This window comes from Danio rerio, chromosome 18 (assembly GCF_052040795.2).
Source record: "Danio rerio strain M-AB ecotype USA chromosome 18, GRCz13ab, whole genome shotgun sequence".
Taxonomy (NCBI): Eukaryota; Metazoa; Chordata; class Actinopteri; order Cypriniformes; family Danionidae; genus Danio; species Danio rerio.
The window spans coordinates 39738731-39763080 of record NC_141038.1 but is presented as its reverse complement, the minus strand read 5'-3'; the positions used below and the strand labels follow the sequence as shown (position 1 = coordinate 39763080).

General features: G+C 34.8%; 1 protein-coding gene across 1 annotated transcript in view; it reads right to left on the bottom strand.

Annotated features, from left to right (window-relative positions):
* The window catches only part of capn12 (calpain 12), a 63393-nt gene that overhangs the window by 28599 nt on the left and 10444 nt on the right, over nucleotides 1–24350 (bottom strand). The window contains 7 exon segments of the mRNA NM_001083063.2: nucleotides 5043–5305; nucleotides 8066–8241; nucleotides 10432–10509; nucleotides 10602–10687; nucleotides 11264–11347; nucleotides 13212–13383; nucleotides 17197–17330. Of these exon segments, the coding sequence (NP_001076532.2) occupies nucleotides 5043–5305; nucleotides 8066–8241; nucleotides 10432–10509; nucleotides 10602–10687; nucleotides 11264–11347; nucleotides 13212–13383; nucleotides 17197–17330 (993 nt within the window).

Genomic DNA, 24350 nt, shown 5'->3' with positions numbered 1-24350 from the left:
TCCTATCATGATGTCCATGTAAACATAGTAACTGTCTGTCTCCTCTGCGTCTGTGTTGCTGGTGTGAAAATCAGCTGTAGTTAATGAAAATCCCCTTTTTATGCAAATTACTTGACACTTCCACCTAAACAAAACTGGCCCCACTTTCCTGACTTTATTAATACAACTGTTCGGTGTATTATTTTATTCATTCATTTGCCATTTTTAAACACAATTCATTGTTAATTTTTAGAATTAAGCGGATTTGTTTTAAATCTAAATCCACTGAATTGGGAATTACATAAATATAAAGTAAATCCATTTCGACAGTGTTTTAGGCGCATAATTATAAGCCTGGCACCACTCTGTTTTATACAGTGGTGTAATGAATTCTGAGTAATGTGATCAGTTTCCATCTTTGGCTACCTTGTACTTTGACTGAGCAGCTGTCTGCTTAATTATATTTTCGAATCCATATATAAATCTTTACATCATGATGACTAATGCAATTACTCATTACATTTTCCACAACAGCTAACCTTTTTATTAACTGCTGCTGCAGCCGTTTATTTTGGTTGCAGAATAAACTCTATGGCAATGTCTACAAAACATTGAGTGCTCATCATCAGAACTTTAAGCTCTAATTATAATTTCTACATTTCTTGTTTTTACTTGCATGTCTCTAATGTGTTGAGTGTTCAATTCTAATACTTTTAAGTGTTATTTAAATGACTTTGTTTGCCTATGTCTTGCATATCAGATTAGGCTGTGTGTTTACTATGGTCAATACAACACTTGTGGGAGCTTTGTATGTGTACAGTTGAACCAACTGAATTCACATGGACGGTTTTGACAGTGTTTTTCGGTACTTTGAACAACTCGGTGACAGTGCTGTCTATGGAGGGCGAGTGAGCTTAAGGATTTCATCTAAAATATCTTCATTTCCGAAGATGAATAAAGTTCTCAGAGGATTGGAATGGCATGAGGGTGAGTAATGTTGTTGTGATGATTAGGTAAACCACAGTAAATTATCTGATGATTAGTATTACATGTCAAATTACATTAAAATGTAATTGGTTATTGTGATTTTGAAAACTCACAATAAATCCTGTAACTTTGTAATTAACTGTTATGTAAATGCATGTTCAAATAGACACTTAATAAATATTGATTGAAGTATGTTCCGAGCATTATTGATAATACTGAGTTTAACCCTCCTGATGTGTTCACATCCTGCCCTTTACTTTAGTGTTCCTGGTCAAAATTGAACGCTTTGTTTTAACTGCTCTTAAATTATCACACACACAAAAAAGATTTTTTCACCACCAAATTTCTATTCAACGTTCTTTAACTGTGAACAATGTCTCAAAGCAGTGTTTTGATGAATTTATAGAAATAGACGAAATATGATTGCAGTGAAAATAAAAATAGATGACATCATTAGATGACAGAAATTAAAATACTTTGTATCATTACCAATAGACAGCTCACTTAATTAACTATCACAGGATCTGACCAAAGAAATTGAAATTTTAATCCATCAGTCCATTAAGATTAGCTGAATGGATATTGGCAGAAAGAAAGAAAGAAAGAAAGAAAGAAAGAAAGAAAGAAAGAAAGAAAGAAAGAAAGAAAGAAAGAAAGAAAGAAAGAAAGAAAGAAAGAAAGAAAGAAAGAAAGAAATGAAAGAAGGAACAAAATATTTTTTTTTCTTTCTGTCTTTCTTTCCAGAGAGAGAGTGAACCAAATAAAGAAAGAAAAAGAATGAAATGAGGAAAGAAAAAACACAAACACATACATTCACATTTGGGTTCACATAACAGACACCTGTTCAGTCTGTGTGAAGATATGATGCATCGTTGCATCAGGAAGTTGGTTTACGTTGGAAGATCCAATGCTATCATATTGCAATTCACAACTTTTTGATTTAGTGGCTAATTCACTTAAATCATAACGGTCTCATTTATACAATTTAGTATGATTTGCTTATCCTCCAGTGATGGTTGGGTTTAGGGGTGTGGTTGGGTGCCATGCCTCCTGTTTAAAATTGTATTTTCGTACGACTGACCTTGTACAAATTTGCCACTAAACTGACAAAACATAAAATTGTTATGTTTCCTCGTTAGATCAAGCTGGAGGATCGGCACATCCTCAAAAAATAAAGCTCGGAAAAGAGTTTTGTGAGCGAGTGTGGTGTGTATGGAGATGTCTTATGTCTGAATATAGTCTGGATACCCATTCATTTCCTATGGTGGTCACTTTTGACCACAAAATGACATCACAAATCCAATCGCAATATCAGTCAGAAAAATCACACTATCATATTTTTATACAGATCGCACTGCCCTTTTTGGATTTCAAACCAAAATATTTCTAGCTCAGATTTGGCAATAAATACACTGAATTAATCTAATGTTCCTACCCACTATAATCATAATACTATAATCAATTTCATACACTTACAGTACATCTGAGGGTGCTTTAACACCTGTGAATCGATTCATTTGTTCCGAATCAGGGATCAAAATTGTTACATTGCTGCACTTTGTTCTTGGTGCGATTCGCGTTTACATGGCAAAGTTTCTAAACGGACCAAAATAGCTAAAACAAGTTATGTGTGAGTAAACCCTCCTTACATTAATCAGAGTTTCACAGTTTATTTTGCATAGGGAAAAGAGTATGCCAAAGGCTCCCGGATAGTTTGCTATTTCCGGTAAAAAATTTAAGTGTAGATGCGTCCATACTCTAACCGGTGATATTGGCCACAATACATTGCGCATTGGATGCAAATTCGATTAGAACTACAAACTCGTGTGAAAAGTGTAAATAAACTACAAACATGATGGACGCGCAAGACCAACCCTCAAGTAGAGAGGCTTCGGTAAAGATGTTTGAATGACTGTCTGGCCCACTGGAAAATATGTAAATAGCATGTTCTATGTTATATTTCATCTGCAACAACAATACTAAACTTATATAAAGACGCGTTGGGATGTCTGAACGACTGAATGTATAATTACCCAAAGACCTAAGGAGATTTCTCTGCATGAAAGACTCATGAATGGGTGATTAACCTGCTGCTGCTTCTCCAATAAGTTAGGAAATTAAATAAGACAGAAATGTGGATAGTATGTGGATGATTAACAAGGGGCATGACTAAGCAACACGACGATCTGTTAAAGGGTCACGAAACACCAAAACACATTTTTTGAGCTGTTGACAGTCGTATATGTGTCCCACACTGCTAAAAACACTATTAAGACACCTATATTTCACTAAAAAGTGTAAATTGGTTGTTTTTGCGTTATTTCAAGCAAATTCGTACTTCCTGTTTGAAACGAATTTTTGAAGCTGCGTCACGGTCATGACATAATAGCCTGTATACCAGCGTGCAGACTGGGCGTCTGTGCCAGAGTGAGTCTTATTACGTCTTACAGTGTGTTGCATTAATGCATGAGTAAGGCTTGGTTCAAACCAATCAGCGAGCTCTATTGTGCAACTTCATTAATATTCATTTCTGTGTTTACACGACATGGACGCCACGTTGTGTTGGCAAAACAAGCGTGAAGTGTTGCTTTTATAGTTTACTGCCGTTAAGTTTCGTTTTCTTTTTCTCTCTGTGAGAGCTCAGACTCACGTGTGGATTAACAGTGTACGCGACGCTGGACAACAATAACTTACGTGTCTAAGGAGGATTATTGTTTACCTGAGAGCTGTTCTCATCTGCAAACGCTGAGATCGGATACGCTTGTAATGTTAGTATTCTCTTCATAAAGACGCGGCTCTAGTTGCTGGTGATTGTCCTGTCTCTACAGATTTGGTAAGTGAGCGACCAGTGCTCTTTGTTTATTCAGTTTGTTCGTGTCGAACTAGGTTAACTATTGCACCGTAACATGTTAGGACCACAACCAAACTTTAACCTCGTGTAGGGTTTTTAACCACATTTAGTGACCGGAATAACACACGCGACTTTCTGACGCTACCTGCCGTGTGCATCTAAGTTTCCGGAAAATGCGGAGGTTTTTTTTTCTCTCATTCGCCGTGCGGTATCAAACATTGCATGAAAAATACACGCTTAGAGCAGATCCTCGAATCAAATATCTCGTGTGTCGCGAGGGGCATGAATGAATTCCCTGAATGAAAGAGCCAAACTGCAGTTAAAGTCCACCATATAATTTGGCAAATAATTCCACTACAGATGTCCATGTAGGTTAAACACCATCACTTTCTACTGTGTGTGAGTATTTTGACTGAAACTCGCGCGTGCCCAAATAGACACTCCCACACCCTCCCACTTTAGTTCCTTCGACACTCCCCCCTAAACAGAGCTGGACACGCCCACTTTTCTGACTTTTTCCAAAGTAGAGGTGTGAAAACACCCTGCTGAAACGAGGGGGTTTCATGGCCCTTTAAAGAGGAAGTAGTATGTCCCAAAGCTTGCATACTCTTCTGTTGCTCACTCAAAAGTATAAACTTTTCCTTCACAAAAACAGTACATACTTTGAGGGCGCAGTATAATAATGCGAATTGGGACGCAGAATATCACTCATTTGCGGGCATCCAGAAGTTTCTGTGCATTTGTGGGAGACTCCCGGAACTACCAGGAGACTTGGTATCTCTGGAATGACCTCCCGCCCTACTCATAATTCTCTATTCATATAGCCGTATGCCTATTACATATCCATAAAACACTGTGATATAACCGGGCTCGGTTTGTATCGATTTCTCACTACAATCAATCGCTACAGAGTTCGTTTCAATCGAGCCGAGACCACCTCATTCAGGCGATCTCCGATCGATTGTTTTGGCGTGGATCCGAGCGCGATTGCTGGATTCACATATGCCAAACGAACCGTGCTAACAGGGCAGAAAGGTTCCAAAACAAAAGTCTAGGTGTGAATGCACCCTTAATTACCTACAGAATTTTTTTATTTTTGTGTAAACTAACCCTTGAGACTTACACAAATAGTGTTAAAATTCATGTACCTTAAAACATATCTATATATATTTTTTGCTGTAAGGTATCTCTACACTTTCTTGACATTTGTCTGTCAGTTCCTCACCTTATAGATATGAAACGCGATGTAGAGGAAGTTGACTTTATCTTTTTGTCTGCGGTACTTCTGGAGAAGCTCCACCAGCACTGTGCACTTCTTCTTTTTCTCTCCCGGTTTGCTGGTTTTGCTCACAGGAGGTAACAAACTGACATCTTCATCCTCTTCTCCATCCCCTCCGTCATCTCCTTCCTCACCCTCTCCATAATCGTGATCATCCACATCTTTCTCAGACAGAATCATCTGATACTGAGGGTTTTTCCAGAAAGATTCTGCAGGATAGAAAAGGAGTAGGAAATGGTGAAGTGATAAAGAAACATATTTAGGAAAACAGACGTTTTACTGCAAAAACCTAATTATAAACAATCTATCATGTTCTCTGCATAGTTTGTTTTTTCAAATTTGTTTGTTGTTATTTACCTTTGTATTATTCTATAAATGGTTAATGATGTCAAGCTGAATATTCTTACCCTAATGTTAGGGGCCTGAATAATCCAGTGAAACGTCTTGCTATTCTAGATTTTTTGTGTAAACAAAGAGTAAATGTAGCCTTTTTCAGGGGACTCATCTGGTCAAGAAGGATATAAATCAGATTTCTAATCATAAAATATCATAAATAAGTCTAAAGGTGTGGAGATTATACAGTGCATCCGGAAAATATTCATAGCGCTTCACTTTTTCCATATTTGTTTATGTTACAGCCTTATTCCAAAATGGATTATATTCATTTATTTCCTCAAATTTCTACACACAATACCTTATAATGACAATGTGAAAAAGATTTTTTGAAATTGTTGCAAATTTAATTAAAATAAAAACCTGAGAAATCCCATGTACATAAGTATTCACAGCCTTTGCTCAATTGGTTGATACACCTTTGGCAACAATTACAGCCTCAAGTCTTTTTGAATATGATGCCACAAGCTTGGCAGTACCTCTCAAGCTCTATCAGGTTGGATGGGAAGTGATGGTGTACAGCCATTTTCACAGCTATAGGATTTAGGTGTGAGCTATGGCTGCTGGAAGAGTATCCGTCGCCCCAGTCTGAGGTCAAAAGCACTCTGAAGCAGGTTTTCATTCAGGATGTCTCTGTACTTTGCTGCATTCATCTTTCCTTCTATCCTAGTTAGTCTTCCTGTTCCTGCTGCTGAGAAAAACCACCACCACCACCATGCTTCACTGTAGGGAGGGTATTAGCCTGGTGATGAGCGGTGCCTGGGTTTTCTCCAAACGGAACTGCTGTCATTCATTCCAAAGAGTTCAATTTTAGTCTCATCAGATCAGAGAACTTTGCTTCTTATGGTCTGAGAGTCCTTCAGATGCCTTTTGGCAAATTCCAGACAGAGAGTGGCTTCCGTCCGGCCACTCTACCTTACAGGCCTGATTGATGGATTGCTGCACAGATGGTTGTCCTTCTGTAAGGTTCTCAAGAACGTCACAGAAGAATGTCAACCCTGGGACCTTATATAGACAGGTGTATGCCTTTTCAAATCATTTCCAATCAACTGAATTTACCACAGGTGAACTCTAATTAAGCTGCTGAAACATTTCAAGAATGATCAGTGGAAACAGAAAGTACCTGAGCTCAATTTAAATCTTCACAGCAAAGGCTGTAAATACTTACATACACGTGATTTTTCAGGTTTTTTATTTTTATTAAATTTGCAACAATTGAGGAAATAAATTAATTTAATCTATTTTGGAATAAAGCTGTAACAAAATAGTGTGGAAAAAGTGAAGCGCTATGAATACTTTTCTGGATGCACTGTATTTCAGCACAACTTGCGCTTTAAGTTGTTGGATTCATGGGCTGATAACAAAGACAGAATATTAGTTTCAAATGTGCAAATGGAAAAAAAGAGACATTGCCTTTGTCTGAATTTATGCACTCAACGCTTTTGAAAAAAATGTTTTACTCAAATCACCAAAATTCTTCTAGAGACTTCAAATTGATAATAGGCGCTGATTTTAATGCTGTTGTTGATTGTTCAGTAAATAGGTCAGGTCATTTTGAAAATGCTGATCAAAAATATGCTTCAGAGGCCTTACAGTCTTTGATTAGTAACACCAGGAAGATGGATCTTTGGCGCATAATAAATCTGAAGGTTAAAAATGACTCCCATTTATGTTCTAGACACAAAACACTTTCTCGAATTGATTTAATTTTTTCTTCTAGAGGTTTGTTTCACAATATTGTAAGTGCTAGTTTATTGCAGGTAGCATTTTCTGATTACAAGCCAGTGATTGCTTCAGTTTTGTTAAGTCAAAACCCAGCTCGAGCCCCCAGATGGCGTTTCAATACCACGCTGCTTCGAGATGAAACATTCAGAAAAAAGTTTTTAAACGAACTAACAGTCTTTGTCAATATAAAAAAAGTTCAGTTGATCTAAGGATGCTGTTAAGGATTTTATTAGGAATCCTAACCCAAGCCCTATGCTGATCATCTATGGCATGTTTTTTCTGTGTTCACATAATTCAAAATAAAAGAAAAATTTTATGGACAAAAAAAAAACCCATTATATTATATTATATTATATTATATTATATTATATTATATTATATTATATTATATTATATTATATTATATTATATTATTTTATATTATATTATATTATATAGCTGCATGATTCTGGATAGGATAAATACAAGTCAAATAATTTTCTAGAAGTTCTTACAGTTTTATCTGCTGAAATTTAGCATGTATTTAGCAGTTTACTCAAAGCTTCATTAAGGGATGAATCAGCATTTTTGATCAAATCGCTTGAACAGAATTCAATGAATTGTTTTGTTTGATTTGCTTAAAGTCACCTATTTTTTAAGCATCATATTTATTTAAATATAAACTGCTATTCCATTTAAATGAGACTGAAAATCTGAATGTGCTGTTGTCAGCAGTTTAATTAATCAATGTGTATTGTAGTCTTTTAGAAATAGGATTGTGTGGGTGTTTGAACAGTGTTTGAACACAATATTTTAAGCAGCTATATTATAATATATTAATAAGACATATCCATTAACAATTATATGATTACTTGGGTATCGTCGGCTGCCGCCAGCAGAGCACATTGGGACCCAGGTTCCCTGATGTAAGCTCAGTGTCCAGGACGAGGTGCTTGTATCTTCACTCTCTTCCCCCGACATAGAGTCTGGATCCACACTGCACATCTCCACTGTATTATAAAATCTGCAAAAGTCCTCTATGCTAATCCTGAAAAAACATAAATGTTAACAAAGATTAGATTTGAACACGATGACTTATTAAAGGCATAATACACCCAAAAAGTTTGATAGTAGTTTGATATTTTGTTGAACACAAAAGAAGATAATTTAAAGAATGTTGGAAACTGGTAACCAACTATGATCGGCAATGGTTACCAGTTTCCAACATTTTTCAAAATATCTTCTTTTGTGTTCAACAGAAGGAAAAAAAAAGGCTGAGTTAAGGCTGAGTTAATGGTGACAGAATATTCATTTTTGGGTGAACTTCCATTCCTTTCATCCCTTCCTTCCTTTGATTACTTTAAGAAATGCAAAGACTGCAGTGACAGTTAGCATTGTTTAATTCTTGGCATTTAACTGATTCCATTTTGGCAAACACTTAAATCAGAAGAGCAGTGAGCTTGTAAAGACATTTTAAACGGCTTTGACACAATCTACATTGTAAAAGTGCTTTATATATAAAAACAAACAAACAAACATTTTTATTTTCCTTGTTTATATATGGTAATGTTCCCATACAAATTATGTTTTTTTGTACTGTTTTTAAATGTTTGGATTTTCAGTCTACCAAAACATTGTTAATGTGCCTTTCTTCTTTAAAGTGTACTTAAATATATATATATATATATATATATATATATATATATATATATATATATATATATATATATATATATATATATATATATATATATATATACTCTAAATCTAGTTTAAACAAGTAAAAGCCATTTTATTGCTCATAACATCTGGAGTGAAAATTGCAGAGACTGGACACTTGCAGGGATTTCACACTGTGCTTAACCCCTTACTGTCGTTCTAAAACATATTTTACATGTGTAATTTGAGTCATGTCAGCAACCTACACTGTAAAAAAAATAATTGCTGCTTTAAACTTTTTAGTTCTTCCCTAGTCATCTCAACTTACAACAAACAATCTTACTAACATATTAAATTAAACTTTGAATTTATAACTTATAAACATTTAGTTGAAACCTGATTATCTTATTAATTTAAGTTAAAGCATCATAAAAATATTTTTTGTCAAGCAAAATGGAAAATTAAAACATTAAAATAAGGAAAGCATGTAAACTAGAGTGATCTAGAGATTTTTATATGCCTTACTTTACTCCTTGTTTTCAATCATTTGTACTTCTGTCTTTGTTTTCTTTCTTTGTGCATCTTGTGAAGCTTAGCTAAAAACCGACTGTATGTGGCGACATTTTATGTAAAAATGTCCCAAATCAGAAAAAGCTAGGACAATATGGTAAATGCAAATTAAAAGAAAAGTGATTTCCAAATTAACTTTCACTTGAATTTAATTGCGAACAATATAAACACAAAATACTTAATGTTTTGTCTGGTTATTGGTAAATTGGTTAATGATGTGATTTGAAACAGGGGATGTCAACAGGTGATTGTAATTATGATTTGGTACAAAAGCAGAATGCAAGAAAGGTCTAATCCTTTAAGAGCAGAGATAAGCTGAGGATCATCAGTTTGCCAAAACATGAGGCAATTATTAAATGTTTAAAAACAAATGTTCCTCAAAGAAAGATAGGAAGACTTTTGGATATTTCACCTTCAATCGTGCATAACATAATTGAAAGATTCCAGGAACCTTTTTCACATTCCACAATATGTTGTTACATCCACAAACGCTAGGGAAAACAGAACTGTGCCAAGAGGAAACCCTCTAGGATGGCATCTAGGATGGACCATCACACAGTGGAAATGTGTATTAGCATTTCAGTTTTTTTGGGGAGAAATAAATGCAGACTGTTACCAGCACTGTTAACACTGAAAAGTACATAAAGATTTTGGAGCACAATACACTGTCTTCTTGTCCAGGGATGCCCGTTCATATTTCAATAAGACAATGATAACCAAAAGACTTGATTGCAGGAAGAATGGGACAAAATTACATCTGAAATACTTAATGTATTCAGTCTCTAAATGCCTTTTAGGTGTTTAAGGAATGGCAACATTACAATGTTGGTTTAGGAATTAAATGTTTGAATACACAGAATTATTTGCTAACATCAAGTACAGTATATACAGTATAGTGACATGATTACAGATAACCCATTCTGGGTCCTTTTCTCCAGGGTTAAGGATGACCCAGTGTTAACAATTTCAAGTGTGCAAAGCCCTTACGCATATTTTTTACATCACCCACCAGAATTCTCCATCTTCAACTTTGGCCAATTCAAGTTTCGTCTTCTCAGTGTTGTCTACGAAGTCCCAGTCTTTACACCTGCATACACACAAACACAAATGTGAATCTATTTGTGAGGTAAAAATAAACAATTATTTGCGAACAAAATAAGCTGCTGAAGGGTTTCTCACTTGTCACTCCAGGGTCCGCAGTACTCAACAAATCCCCAGGGGTTACGCAGTCTCAGCAGAAAGACCTCTTCAGAAGCCTTCTTGACCTAAACATACACAAACAGTGCTAACAATCAAAGGTTTGTGTCAAAGGCTATTTCAAATAAATTATTGCACTCTTCCAAAAAGGTTCTTTATTGGTACTTGGTACTTACTTTTCATTACACAAAAGGTTTTTGTAGTGGAAAAGGGATTTTTAGGTTAGAAAAATGCTCTTAAATCTATGAAAAAACAGTTCTTTGAAGAATTAAACTTCTTTGGGGAACCAAAAAATTGTTCTTATATGGCATCACTGTGAAACCCCATTTTTGGTTCTTCCTGGTACCTTTATTTTTAATAGAGTAACTGGATGAATCTTTTAAAACTGTTAAGAAACATCTAGGACATACTTCACTGCAATTTAAAAGGGGGAAAATGTCATGAATATTATCTTACAGAGGGCGATACAGTGGCTCAGTGGTTAGCACTCTCGCCTAACAGCAAGAAGGTGAAACATATAAAACATATGCTGGGTAAATTGGCGGTTCATCCGCTGTGGAATGACCCCTGATAAATAAAGGGACTAAGTCAAAGGAAAATGAATGAATGTTATCTTACAATGTGTGTGTGCATTATGCTCATACCTTGCCTGTTTCAGTGATGGCATAGGCATGACCTTTGATGAGACCCTCTGGGGTCACAGTGCCAATGTCCTTCACAGTGGTGGCCTGCACACAAAATACAGCATATGACTGAAATTGCTATACTTGTGGGGACATTTTGTGGGGTCCCTGTAGTGTAAGGAATACAAGTTACAAACACACACAAAAACTCTGGATGAGGCATGCTTGTACACTACAGTAAATGGACATATGGTCTAATGTCTGTATTTATATTACACTTCAGAAATCTTTTACAGATCTGCATATTAAAAGAATTAAAGTTATAGTTCACCTAAAAAATTTAAATGTACTCATTATTTATACACTCTTTTCAAGAATATTTTAATTTCTTATGTTGAATATATATATATATATATATATATATATATATATATATATACATACATACATACATACATACATACACACACACACACACACACACACACACACACACACATATATATATATATATATATATATATATATATATATATATACATACACACATACATACATAATACATACACACACACACACACACACACACACACACGCACGCACACGCACACACACACACACACACACACACACACACACACACACATATATATATATATATATATATATATATATATATATATATATATATATATATATATATATATATGATCTTTGATTTTTTTTTATTTTTTATATTTCCTAAATGATGATAAACAGAGCAAGGATATTTTCACAGTGTGTCTGATAGTATTTTTTTCTTCTGGAGAAAGTCTTATTTGTTTTATTTCGGCTAGAATAAAAGCAGTTTTTAATTTTTTTAAAACCATTTTAGGGACAAAATTATTAGACCCTTTAAGCTAATGTTTTTTTCCCGATAGTCTACAGAACAAACTATCGTTTTACAATAACTTGCCTAATTACACTAAACTGTCTAGTTAACCTAATTAATCTAGTTAAGCCTTTAAATGTCACTTTAAGCTGTATAGAAATGTCTTGAAAAAATATCTAGTACAATATTATTTACTGTCATCATGGTAAAGATAAAATAAATCAGTTATTAGAATTGAGTTATTAAAACCAATATGTTTAGAAATGTGTTGAATAAATCTCTCCATTAAACAAAAATTGGGGGAAAAAATTAAACAGGGTGGCTAATAATTCAGAGGGGCTAATAATTCAACAGTCTTCAACTGTATATATATATACACACTATTGGAAACATACTTAATCCAATGGACATCCAATGGTGGGAAAACAAATACTATGAAAGTCAATAGTTACAGGTTTTCAGCTTTCTTCAAAGTATCTGCTTTTATATTCAATAAAAGAAAGAATCTTAAACATTATGTTAATTATGTTAAGACATAATTTTCAGCTTTGGATGAACTATCCCTTTAATTAGTTAAATGGACGATTCCAGCTACTACGCATACTCAGTGCTCATCTGTCATCTGACATTATAAAGCTACTAGCTTTTAAAGATGAACATAATGTTAAGAGCTGCTCTGATAGTCACCTATTAAGAATTTACCACTTTGTTTCAGTAAAACAATTTTCCAAAACCAGAAACTTGATGATCTTCATGACAAACATTCATAGTCTGGTTTATCTTAAAGAAACTGTGTCAAATCAAAAATATACAGATTCTTGGTGTTTGTGTATTTTACGGTTAGGATTAGGGAATATAATGCATAGTCTGTACAGTATAAAAATCTATTGAATATCCCTTTGTTTATGTGTGTGCATCATAGAGGTGTGCATATGCTTACGTGGCTCCTGTTTTGCCTGCTTTGTGAGAACTGAATATAATATAAGGATAGTAAAACCTGACATTTTTGACAATTAATTAAAAACATAAAATAATTTTATCTGAAAAAATGAAGGACGGTTGCTGTGAGAGTCACTGTGTGTGTATAAGAGTCCATACATGAATGAAGCAGCTTAGCAGGCTGTTCCGGGCCAGGGCTGCGGTGATGGCTTTCCAGAGCATGCGCGGGGGTCGCGAAGACACCGGAAGAGAGTACGCAATTCCTCCTGTAAAATCCTCCATTCCTTCTGAGATAATCCCGCCCTTTAGACTGCCATAAGAACCAATCAGCCTTCAAACACACACACACACACACACACACACACACACACACTGGTGTTACTTTCTGGCTTCCTTTGGGGTGATTGTTTCCATTTAAAGGGTTAGTTCACCCAAAAAGATGAAATCTCTTTCTAATTACTCACTCTCATGTCGATGACTTTGTTCGCCCATGTGTTCCACATCAGATTAGGTTGTGAGTTTACTATGAGCAAAATGATACTTGTGTGTTGTTTGGCAAGATGTCATGTTGCCTACAGTCAGGGGCGGATTTAGTGATTTTGGCAATAGAGTCTGGCTGCAGATTTACACTTTTGCACTTTCAGTCTTGCACTCTCAGACTTGCACTCTCAGGCAACCGTGCTTCCTCTGCAAGTGACGTCATTAACAATCGACACCTGTGTCAGCTTGCATGAAAGTCCTTTAGTAATTTATCTAATGGGTGTCCCTGAGGGGGGAAATCCCTGAGGCCAGGATTTCATTAAGATTGTTGCAACAAACTTCCTATCTGTCAACCTTACTTTAGTGCCTTTTCCCTTAGCCTTTCACCGTTTTTTCTGGCAACAAATGGCTGTAACGCCACGCCAGCAGAGGGAGCCCTCGCCGGACTTCTGACTCAGCTCCACTCTCTCTGCAGTCACTTCCTGTTTGTGCTCAATTTCAGCAAGAGCTCAGGCCATGCTTCTTTGCGAAGTATTGCCAGTTCACCTGCATTACCAAGCTTTGTTCCAAGAGACTTTCATGACTGCCTGCCTGTGTATGACCCTGCCAGCCTTGATCAAGTACGTTATCTGTCTTTGCCCTCTTGCTCTGTTTTGGACTGCTTATTGTTGCCTTAAACTTTTGTCTGCCTTCTCACCACGTCTTCTGGATTTGCCCCTGTGTATCTTGATCTGTTTTGGACTGATAGTTGTTATACTGAACCTTTACCTGCATTCTCACTACGTTGTCTGGATTTGCCCCTGTGTTTGTTGGCTAGATTGGACATGCTTATATGTTGCCAGCTTTCCGCCGGTTTACTCACTGATGTCTCTGCCTAAACCCTTTAATAAAACTTCTGCATTTGGATTGTAATACTGTCTCAGACCCCTCGTTACAAAGGCAACGGGCGCCGCAGTTGCTATACTTATGTGAGCAGATCGTAGCGAACCACGAATGCCGGCCATACAAAAGCTCTGCAGTACACATCATCTGTGCCGTTTTCTTTCCGTTAAGTGTGTCAAGACTATCCCTTATCAAGTTGATCTCGACATTATGTTTGGAGGACCTATAAAACTGGGCTGATATCATGTAGAGACTTTTGAAGCTGCACTCAAACTGTAATTTCATTATGTATAATTTAATTATTATTCATAATTTCTGCGCAAGAGTGGATGCACTCCTGCGCAGACGAGCTAACTGGACGTGCTAACCTAAGGAGTTCCAGCCATACGGCCCAAGTCCTAAAATGCCCCCTTTCTATTTAATTTTTTTTATTTATATTGCTGTTTTTTATATCACTTAATCTCTTTTAAATTAATGCAATCTCTACATTTTAAATGATTAGTTTTCTTAAGAATTTAAAACTAAAAATAATAAATATATATTTTTTTTATCAATTTGACAGCTGTAGTGCTTCATGATGGATATCTTATTTTACATTACATTATTATAATAATATAATAATTGATTAAATGGTAAATAATATGTAATAATGTTAAAATTGTATTTGTTTAGCTCTCCCCATACAAAATAAGGTAGAAAATTATGTTAAATATAGTTTATAGGTATAATTTATACTTTTATACTTACACTTCTATTTATTAGGGGCCGCTTATCTCGCTTATTGGTTAAATTCGCCCCTGCCTACAGTAAACATGCACCGTGTCCTGGTGCAATATTTTTTACAATTCTTCAGGATCACAAAAGGGATCTTGGAGCGTTGTATGATTACAATTTAAACATTGATGTCACATGGACTGTTTTGACAATGTTTTTGTTTATTTTTCTGTACCTTAAACATCTCAGGACATTGCTGTCTCTGGAAAAGTGAGGTGTTCGGAACGACATGAGGGTGAGTAATTAACAACATAATTCTCATTTTTGGGGGAGAACTACCCCTTTAATTGCTAAATATCCATCCACTGCATTTGATGGTATTTTTATTGCATGTTAATGTGTAGGTATCAACACAAAGACAATAGTATATGCACAGAATGCCGCAGGAAAGTCTGAAGTAGGGTTTACACTTAAAGATCATTTTCATTTGCAATACTAAAACAGCTTTTTGCAAATTCATTCATTCATTTTCTTTTCAGCTTAGTCCCCTTATTAATCTGGGGTCGCCACAGCGGAATGAACCGCCAACTCAACCAGCACGTTTTTACGCAGCGGATGCCCTTCCAGCCGCAACTCATCTCTGGGAAACTTTTTGCAAATTAATGCACAATAAAAAAAAACATAATTTATGAACATTGGCTGTGTCTCGTTTCACAGGTTGCATCCTTTGAAGCGTTTTAAAATGACACGATCTAGCCTGCAGTATAGATCTCATTAGCCCCTTTTACACAGTGATACTGGTAAAAATTGGAACAACTTTACCGGTAAATTCAAAAAAGCGCTGGTCACACAGTCAAGGACATTCCGGAATTTTTCTGAAAAGACCATTCACACATCCATTCCAAAATACCGGTAAATTGTGACAAATTTAATCCAAATGTATACTAAAGTCTTTGGTATTATCTACCAACCATAACAGCTGCCATTATTAAGCAGGTAATACAATTTGTAATGACTTTGTCCTCAAAGTAATTTTAAAGCTTATGTTTAGCGATCTGAAGGTAAAACAAGGTTCAGAAAAACTGGAAATATATTTCCTTTGATTCTTATATGTACACATAAAACTGTATGAATAAAAAAATATGTACACTATAAAATCATTTATTAGTAGGAAATGTCATACTCTTTAGATATCCAATTAAATGAAACCTAATTCAATCATTTAAAACTGTAATCTGGAGTTTTCTTTTAAAATCATTCTGCCATTACCAGCACACATTAAATCTTGAGGTGTTGGAGGCTGTGTAGGATCCACCGGTTGTGTCCTTCATTACCTGGGATCGAAGGTCTTCATCGCGCCGTAATAATCCAGTGCCCTTTTAGTCAAAGCTTAAAAGTTATCTGTATTTGTAAATGAAAATAAATATGTTTTAATAAGGTTTCATATGGGTGGCCCGGTGGTGCAGTGGGTCACCTACCAGCAAGAACCCCCCCCCCCAAATTCCTAAGACAAGCACTATTGGTGAATTGTGTAGTGTATGTGTTTAAATGAGTGTGCATGGGTGTTTCCCAGTGATTGGTTGCAGCTGAAAGTGCATCAGCAGCTTAAAACATATGCTGGATAAGTTGGTGGTTCATTCCACTGTGGCGACCCCAGATTAATAAAAAGACTAAGCCGAAAAGAAAATGAATGAATGAAGTTTTCATATGAAGTTGGAATGTCTCTGGGTTAAGGATTGAATTGCATAGACAAACAGTTTCAGCTACTACACATTAAAACATGCATATTGTTAGTAAATAAAATCCCACCTTCCCTCTTTCACCCACCCCCCTCTCACACTCAATTTCACTTTTAAGAACAGACACACACACACACTCATCTGAATTCTGCTAATTGGCTTCCACTGCTTGGATTGTTTCTAAATGAATTGCTCGACATCCATGAGCTGCATTTGAAAAGGTTTTTTTACAACTGGATGTTTTTCTAAAAATAAAACAGAGAGGAACAATGGCTGCTAATGAACATTCACACATCCACACAGTCAAGGACACATATGCTGGAACTGACTTGGCATAAGCTTTCTCCACCAGGGCGCTCCAGAACTCGTTGCTGGTGCGAGAGTAGCTGAAAAGCAGACGGCCCTCTCTCACAGGCAGCCTGTCATCCACTACCACCTCCACCCACTCACCATACTGCCAGAACTACACAGAAAGAGAGACAGAGAGAGAGAGAGAGAGAGAGAGGTCACATTTCACAACATGAAATAACAGTTTTATATCTTAAATTATTATTTTGCCCCTACATAATTTTTACTCCATTCTTCAGAGTCACTTGATCCTTTATTATTATTGTAATATGCTGATTGATTGATTGATTGATTGATTGATTGATTGATTGATTGATTAATTGATTGATGAAAACATGACCTGATGAATACTTTGGAAATGTTTGCATACATTTGCTTCCATGATTCTTATATGAATGCAAAGTTTAAAAAATAGCATTTATTTAAAACATCTGTTGTCAATTCATTCTGCTGTGGCAAACCCTGATAAATAAGGGACTAAGCTGAAGGTAAATAGATGAATAAATAAATAAAACCTCTTTTGTAACAGATCTATTGTTAGTTTTGATCAGTTTAATACATCCCTGTTTAAAAATTGAATTCCCTAAATTAGAATGATAAAGGTATAATTTACAGTAAACTGAATTAATTAATGTAAAATGCTTACAAAAAACATTTGATTATGTTAGTAATTGTTGTTGAGGTTGTTGTTAAACCACTAACAGTGCAGACAATAACAGAGTTGGCATTTTCCACCATTTTGTGTTTAAGCACAAGATGCTAACTTCAAACACAACATGGCTTGTCTACAACAGAACTGTATTTCTTTTCATACAAACAATTCTGTCTGGTTCTTGAATCTGATTGACTGGTAGCTGTGCAATATTCTGCAATATCAGAACGCGTATAGCCTTTTAACTCTTGTGTATTACTCCGCCCACATAGAGTGACAGCAGATCAATAAACTCACTATACAGTTTGACAAATATTGCAGCTGTTGGACAACATAATGTACTTTTGAGGTATTTTTAGGCGAGAATGTAGTTGTTTAGATTGCATCTTTTAAGTTTATTTATAAGGATAGTGCATTTCTGAGAGACAGCAGGTCGGCATCCATCAGCCTGTCATTGAGCAGAGCAGACGGTTGACATTGTTCATCCACAAGATGGCGACCGAGACCACATAATAAGCCCTTAGAAAAGGAAAAACTCTGTGTAATTTTTAACTACATCTAATCAAATCATTATTAAACTGTTGAGTGACTTTCTAAGCCCTAATCCAATTCTTCCCCTTACCCCACCCTTCATTTTGCGCATTCACGTGACGGAGTAGGGGTGCGTGCCCCAATTCTTTCAATTCTTCAATTCTTTGAAGGCATATGGCTAAGGGGAAGGGCTGGATAGCCCTTAAAACTGAGATTTTTCAGGGCAAAACTCGAAACCAATGTGTACGAAAATTTTCCGGAACAACTACAACTGCAGCATAGCTGTACACGTTCATTATTACGAATTTTTACGACAAACAAAGCATATGTTTTAATACATTCATTCAACATGTTAATGTTGTTTTTGTGTGTTTACATAGATGAATATGGCCACTGTGTAAATGCGCAGTATAGTTACAATCTTATTGCCACATTTTACCATGACATAATATATGCCTTTAGAGATTTCCTGTAAAGAAAAAATAATAAATAACGCAACTGTAATACTACAACAGCCAATTGTTGATCTCATATGAAGCAAGAGAGCGCAATGACATATGATGACGTGTGCAGGTGCTGTAGTGCTGTCCCAATTCTAAGGGGTAAATTTTAAAGCCCTTCCCTTCACACTCTGTTTCAAGGGCCAAGGAGAAGGGAAAGGGATAGAGGAAGGGGGACAAAATGGAATTGGGATTGGGCCCAAGTCGATCTCTGTCCTTTGTATGTTGTAGTGCTGTATTTATATCATAGTAATTGTAGTTATATATATATATATATATATATATATATATATATATATATATATATATATATATATATATATATATATATATATATATTATGTATTTCAATAATTTAAGAACTTTTCAAAAAATCTTTTAATAAGCAAAGCTTTTGTGAAATGTACTGTTTTTCAATTCTAAAATAAAAAAAATATAAAAATAAAATACATTTTTACAGTTTAACGGTAATTGAGGCACGACAACAAAAACAACATGCTGAGCAATTTGGGTTAAAAAACAATTATAAGATCAGAATGAATGACCGTTTTCAAATGTGAAGTTGAAAGTCATATTGTGGTGTCAAACAGACAGGTATGGGCCTGTTGTTGGCCTGCAGGTAGTACTGTGTGTTTGTGTCCATGTCTATGTGTCCATGTCTTTGGGCTACAGCAACAAGTCCAGACATTTCAGGAATCATCCTCTAGTTTTCACATTTCTCTCCTGTCACTCAAGTTACATTTTTTTTTCTATCCTCTTTTCAGCTATACTGGATCAGTTCAAGTCATGCAACACACAGCTGTTTAGCCTCTAAATATAATATCAGGCATGTATAATTAGGGTGTTTTGACGATAATGCCATAACAATTACATAACGCCATGTTACTTTCCATAAGAGCTCCTTAGCATTAATATGTTTTGATTGTTTAATTAACTGTACTCTTATCTCATACGGTTAACATCAGTTTACCATCATGCACACAGCAGCAGCACATCAGTGACGAGAGCTGTACTGGCTTGTTTTATGCAAGCCTTGTCAAGGTGAATGCTCTAAAAACAAATAGCACTGCAGTGATAATAATAATAATACTAGCTATGGTTCATTCCTGACTGTGCTTCAGTGAGATGTCATTTATTACATAGCACATACATTTAGAAGAAGGTCATTAAGTTCAACTGACAGTATTTGAGAGATCCACATGAGGTAGGAAGCAGCTTTTGTTTAGTAATTTTCTACATGCTATCATTTTTTTTAAATAATCTGTATATTCATAACATGATTTACTTAAAGTGTGTCTTTGACCTAAAGATCAGCCTTGAATTGCATTCCAAATGCAGAAAATAATATTATTCACACTGTAAAAAACGCTGGGTTGAATTCATTCATGTTGTCCTGACTCCCGACACAAATTAAAATTAAATAAAGTTAAATTAAGTTAACTTATGTTTTTAAAAATTTAATTGGATTGAACATAAAACTGTCAAGATCACCCATGATCTAATCCTTGCAGATCGCTGGAGAACTACACTTCTGTCACTGAACTGGACTACAAACACTATCATGCACCTCACACACACACCAGTTCCTGATTCTCCTGATTACTCACAAACAGCTAGAAGCTCATGGATCGCCAGGACTCATGCATCTAATTCAGACTTACATTTTGCTTAGTCTTGTTATCCTGTAGCACTTACAGAGGTCTTCACGTGTGACATGACTACTCTTTTGGATTGACGTGTTTTACTATTTGCTCCTGCTTGTGACCTTTGGCTGCCTGACTACTCTTGTTAATAAAAACACTGCATTTGGATCCTCAACTCCATTGCTAGAACTGTATTTGTTGTAAAAAGAATTAAGTTGTCTTAAAAAAGATAATGTAGCTCATTTTAAATAAGCAGTTTGACCAAGCAAACTGTAAAAAAAAACCTTTAAAAATCTTTAAGAATACATTTAACATGTTTACTTAACCTAAATCTACATTTTCTTCAAGAAGTTAAAAGATTCACGCAAGTTTAGTCAATAAAGCTTCTGCCAACTTGTTACTTTAAGTCGAGGTGATCTCAGACCTCCTCATTTGCAGTATTTCCAACCACGACAAAAATAATAGCAACACCAATAATAACATTAATGTCATTATTATTAACAACAACAAAAAACTACTGCAATAATGCAAGTAATTTAAAATTAGTATTAATTAATAATGAATAATTATTAATGAATAATAATTCATATTCATTAAAAAATTTTAACAGGGAGGTGCAGGTGCAGAAACCCTTTTATTGTGAATTATGATCTCATAAATCAAACTTTCAAAACAACTACCCAAATGACAAATCAAATGCTCATACAATCAATTACTAAAAGACAAAAATGCATTCTCAGATAAGAAATGTATCTGATATTTATTTTCATGAACAATTCAGTAAAATCCTGTATAATTAAATGACAAATCAAATGCTCAAACTATAATTCAAATGGGGATATTAGTTTTTCCTGTTTGTCCTGCCATGTTTTGTTGTCTTGTTTATCATTATTGTTGTTTGGCCTCCTGTCCTGTTTCTAATTCTTATTACCAAGTTCCAAAAGAGTTTTTATGTTCACTCAACTTCAGACATTTTAAGTCAGTCCAACTGATGTTTTCAAAAATTGAGTACACGAGAAAAAATAAAAGTGAATAAGAATGTTTTTTTTACTGGCTTAAAATGTTTTACAGTGCAGCAAAAAAAAAAAAATAAATAAAATACAATTGAGTGCATACTAGTTCTATTACATTTTACACTAAGAAAAATTGCTTTTTTTTAAATCACTACCTTTAAATAAACGTAAAGTTAAATATTTTTTTATGTGAATAATGAATAACTTAAACTGTGTATCCTAAAGGGATGATTCCCACAAAAATGTAACTGTTTTATAACAGTTAACCAAAAATGTTTTTTAAAAACAATCTTAGATCATTTTATTTTAGTTGCAGCTGGCATTTGCTATATAAAATTTATTTTTTTTTACAAATAGTTGGCAGTTCATTCCACTGTGGCAACCCCTGATAAATTAGGGACTTAGCCAAAGGAAAATAAATGAATATTCATATTTTAGTAGTTTATTTTGATTATTTATTTTACAAATAAAAGTTGCATCAGAAGATTTACCAGAAGTGATGCTATGAAAGAATTCTTTTGAGTTCTGTGTAAAAAAGTGTTTGTTATTATGAACAATATTTTTACTATATATAGAGTCCTTTTACACCAAAAGTAAAAACTCAAATTCAAGTAGAAATTTTATTTGTCACATACACATTACACAGTCATACATAGTACGATATGCAGTGAAGTGCTTTTACAGCGGTCCGTGACCTTAAAAAACAAAACTAATACTCCATAATTTAGATTGGTACTGATATTAGTTTGATATTGATATTAAATAATTATGGCGTATATTGGTTTTGTTTTTAAGCATTTCACTGCACATCATGACTATGTATGTGACTAATATAATTTTTATTTGAACTTTAACTTAAATGATTCAGACTGTATGCATGGTAAATAAAAACAATAAAAACAGAAACGGAAAATATGAAAACAATTAATAAAATAAACAAAAGACGAATGAATAATTTAGTTACTACTAAATTAATTTTGTAAATATTCTGTATATTATGTTTCCTAATAACTATATTTCATAATTCTGCATAATATGTCTGTATGATAAAATCTGTTTAATTTAATTACTGTATGTAACAATATATATATATATATATATATATATATATATATATATATATATATATATATATATATATATATATATATATATATATATATATATATATATATATATATATATATATATATAGATGATCAAATTTACTTAAAGGGACAGCTAACTCCCTAAAAACCTTGAGACCACAATTTACCTTTTGCCTTCCCTCATTCTAAATAAGTTAAACACAAAACAGTAGCTCAAATTCCCTCACAATCTGGCTATGCATGCGATGTGACTGACAGGATTAGATGAACAAGCTCCTCCCACCTCCACATCTTTCAGTAAATCAGCTCACTACCATGCTGCCTTGAGCCTCCTTTAATTCAGTCTGTCTATATAACAAAAGCTTTAATTTTAAAGGGATAGTTCACCCCAAACTAAAAATCAGGTCATCGTTTGGTCACCTTTCAAATGTTCCAAACCTGGTTGACTTCACTTCTTTCTGTTAAACACACACACACATATATTTCTACAACAGCTGCAAATCCATGACCATTGACTGCTATAGTATTTGTTTTTCCTACTATGGAAGTCAGTGGTTACATTCTTCAAAATATTACCTTTTGCATTTAACATATAAAAGAAAGCCATAAAGGTTTAAAAGGACATTGAATGTGAGTAAGCATTCATTTGTGGGTTCACTATCTCTTTAAATGCATCCCTACTAAATAAGAAGATGGAAAAGATTCACACTGGGTCGTATCAGTATGGAAACCACATAGAAAAGCACTGAAACAAGAGAGTTTGAACTGCTGGATCATTTTAAGAGGAGCGGTCATTCCAAACTTTTGGATTTATTTGACCAGTCTGGTTCTAATAAGAGGCTTTGCAGCACATATGCAATAGGAAGAAACAAAAACCCAATGTTCTTTCTTTTTGAATATGAACAGACAATTGAATTATGATAATTTGTGCCAATGTGGTGCAGGTTTATAGGGGGAGGGACATGCAGATGTACATGTCATCGGGACAGAAGGGAGATGACGGGATGTGTTTCTGCAATGAGCCTCAGCTGTTCAGGACGGTCAGGTCAAAGAAGACTGATTCTAATTACCATTGTGTTTGATTTTGACATCTCAAGCTTGAAGAAGGTCTGGTATGCATAATTACACAGAAAACATTCTAACCAGGATATAAATCCTGCACTGGTATATGACTCCATCTCAGACCGCCACTTGGACTATAAAAACAGACCCCTTTGTGTAAAATGTATTGTCTCTTTCATACTTTCCCCAATACATCATTCAGTTATAGTCACTAATTCAGTTTTATTTAAGACTGTGGATGACCGCTTCTTAACAATAAAAAACAGTCTGATATCAACTCATAACTTTTTTGACATTAAGTGGCGGGTGAATTTGTATGATCTCAGGTGCCTTCATCTATAATGTGTTTTCATTTTAAAATGTTGTTTAGGATGAATATGCTCATCATCCAGTAATTTTTATCTGTGTTCCTGAAAAACATTCGCTCTTTGCACTACACAGCCTAAAACTTATGCTGTGACTATTCACACTCACTGGGCATGCACATATTTTGCAGACATCTGTACTTGCCAACCCAGGCTCATTCTGAAAACGTACCTCAATATACACTTATGGAGAGCGCCAAATACGTCCCAGGAGCTACATTTTTTTTTTTTTTTTTGCAGTTTTTGTTTTCGCAAATAAATAAGACGCTGCTGTGTACGAT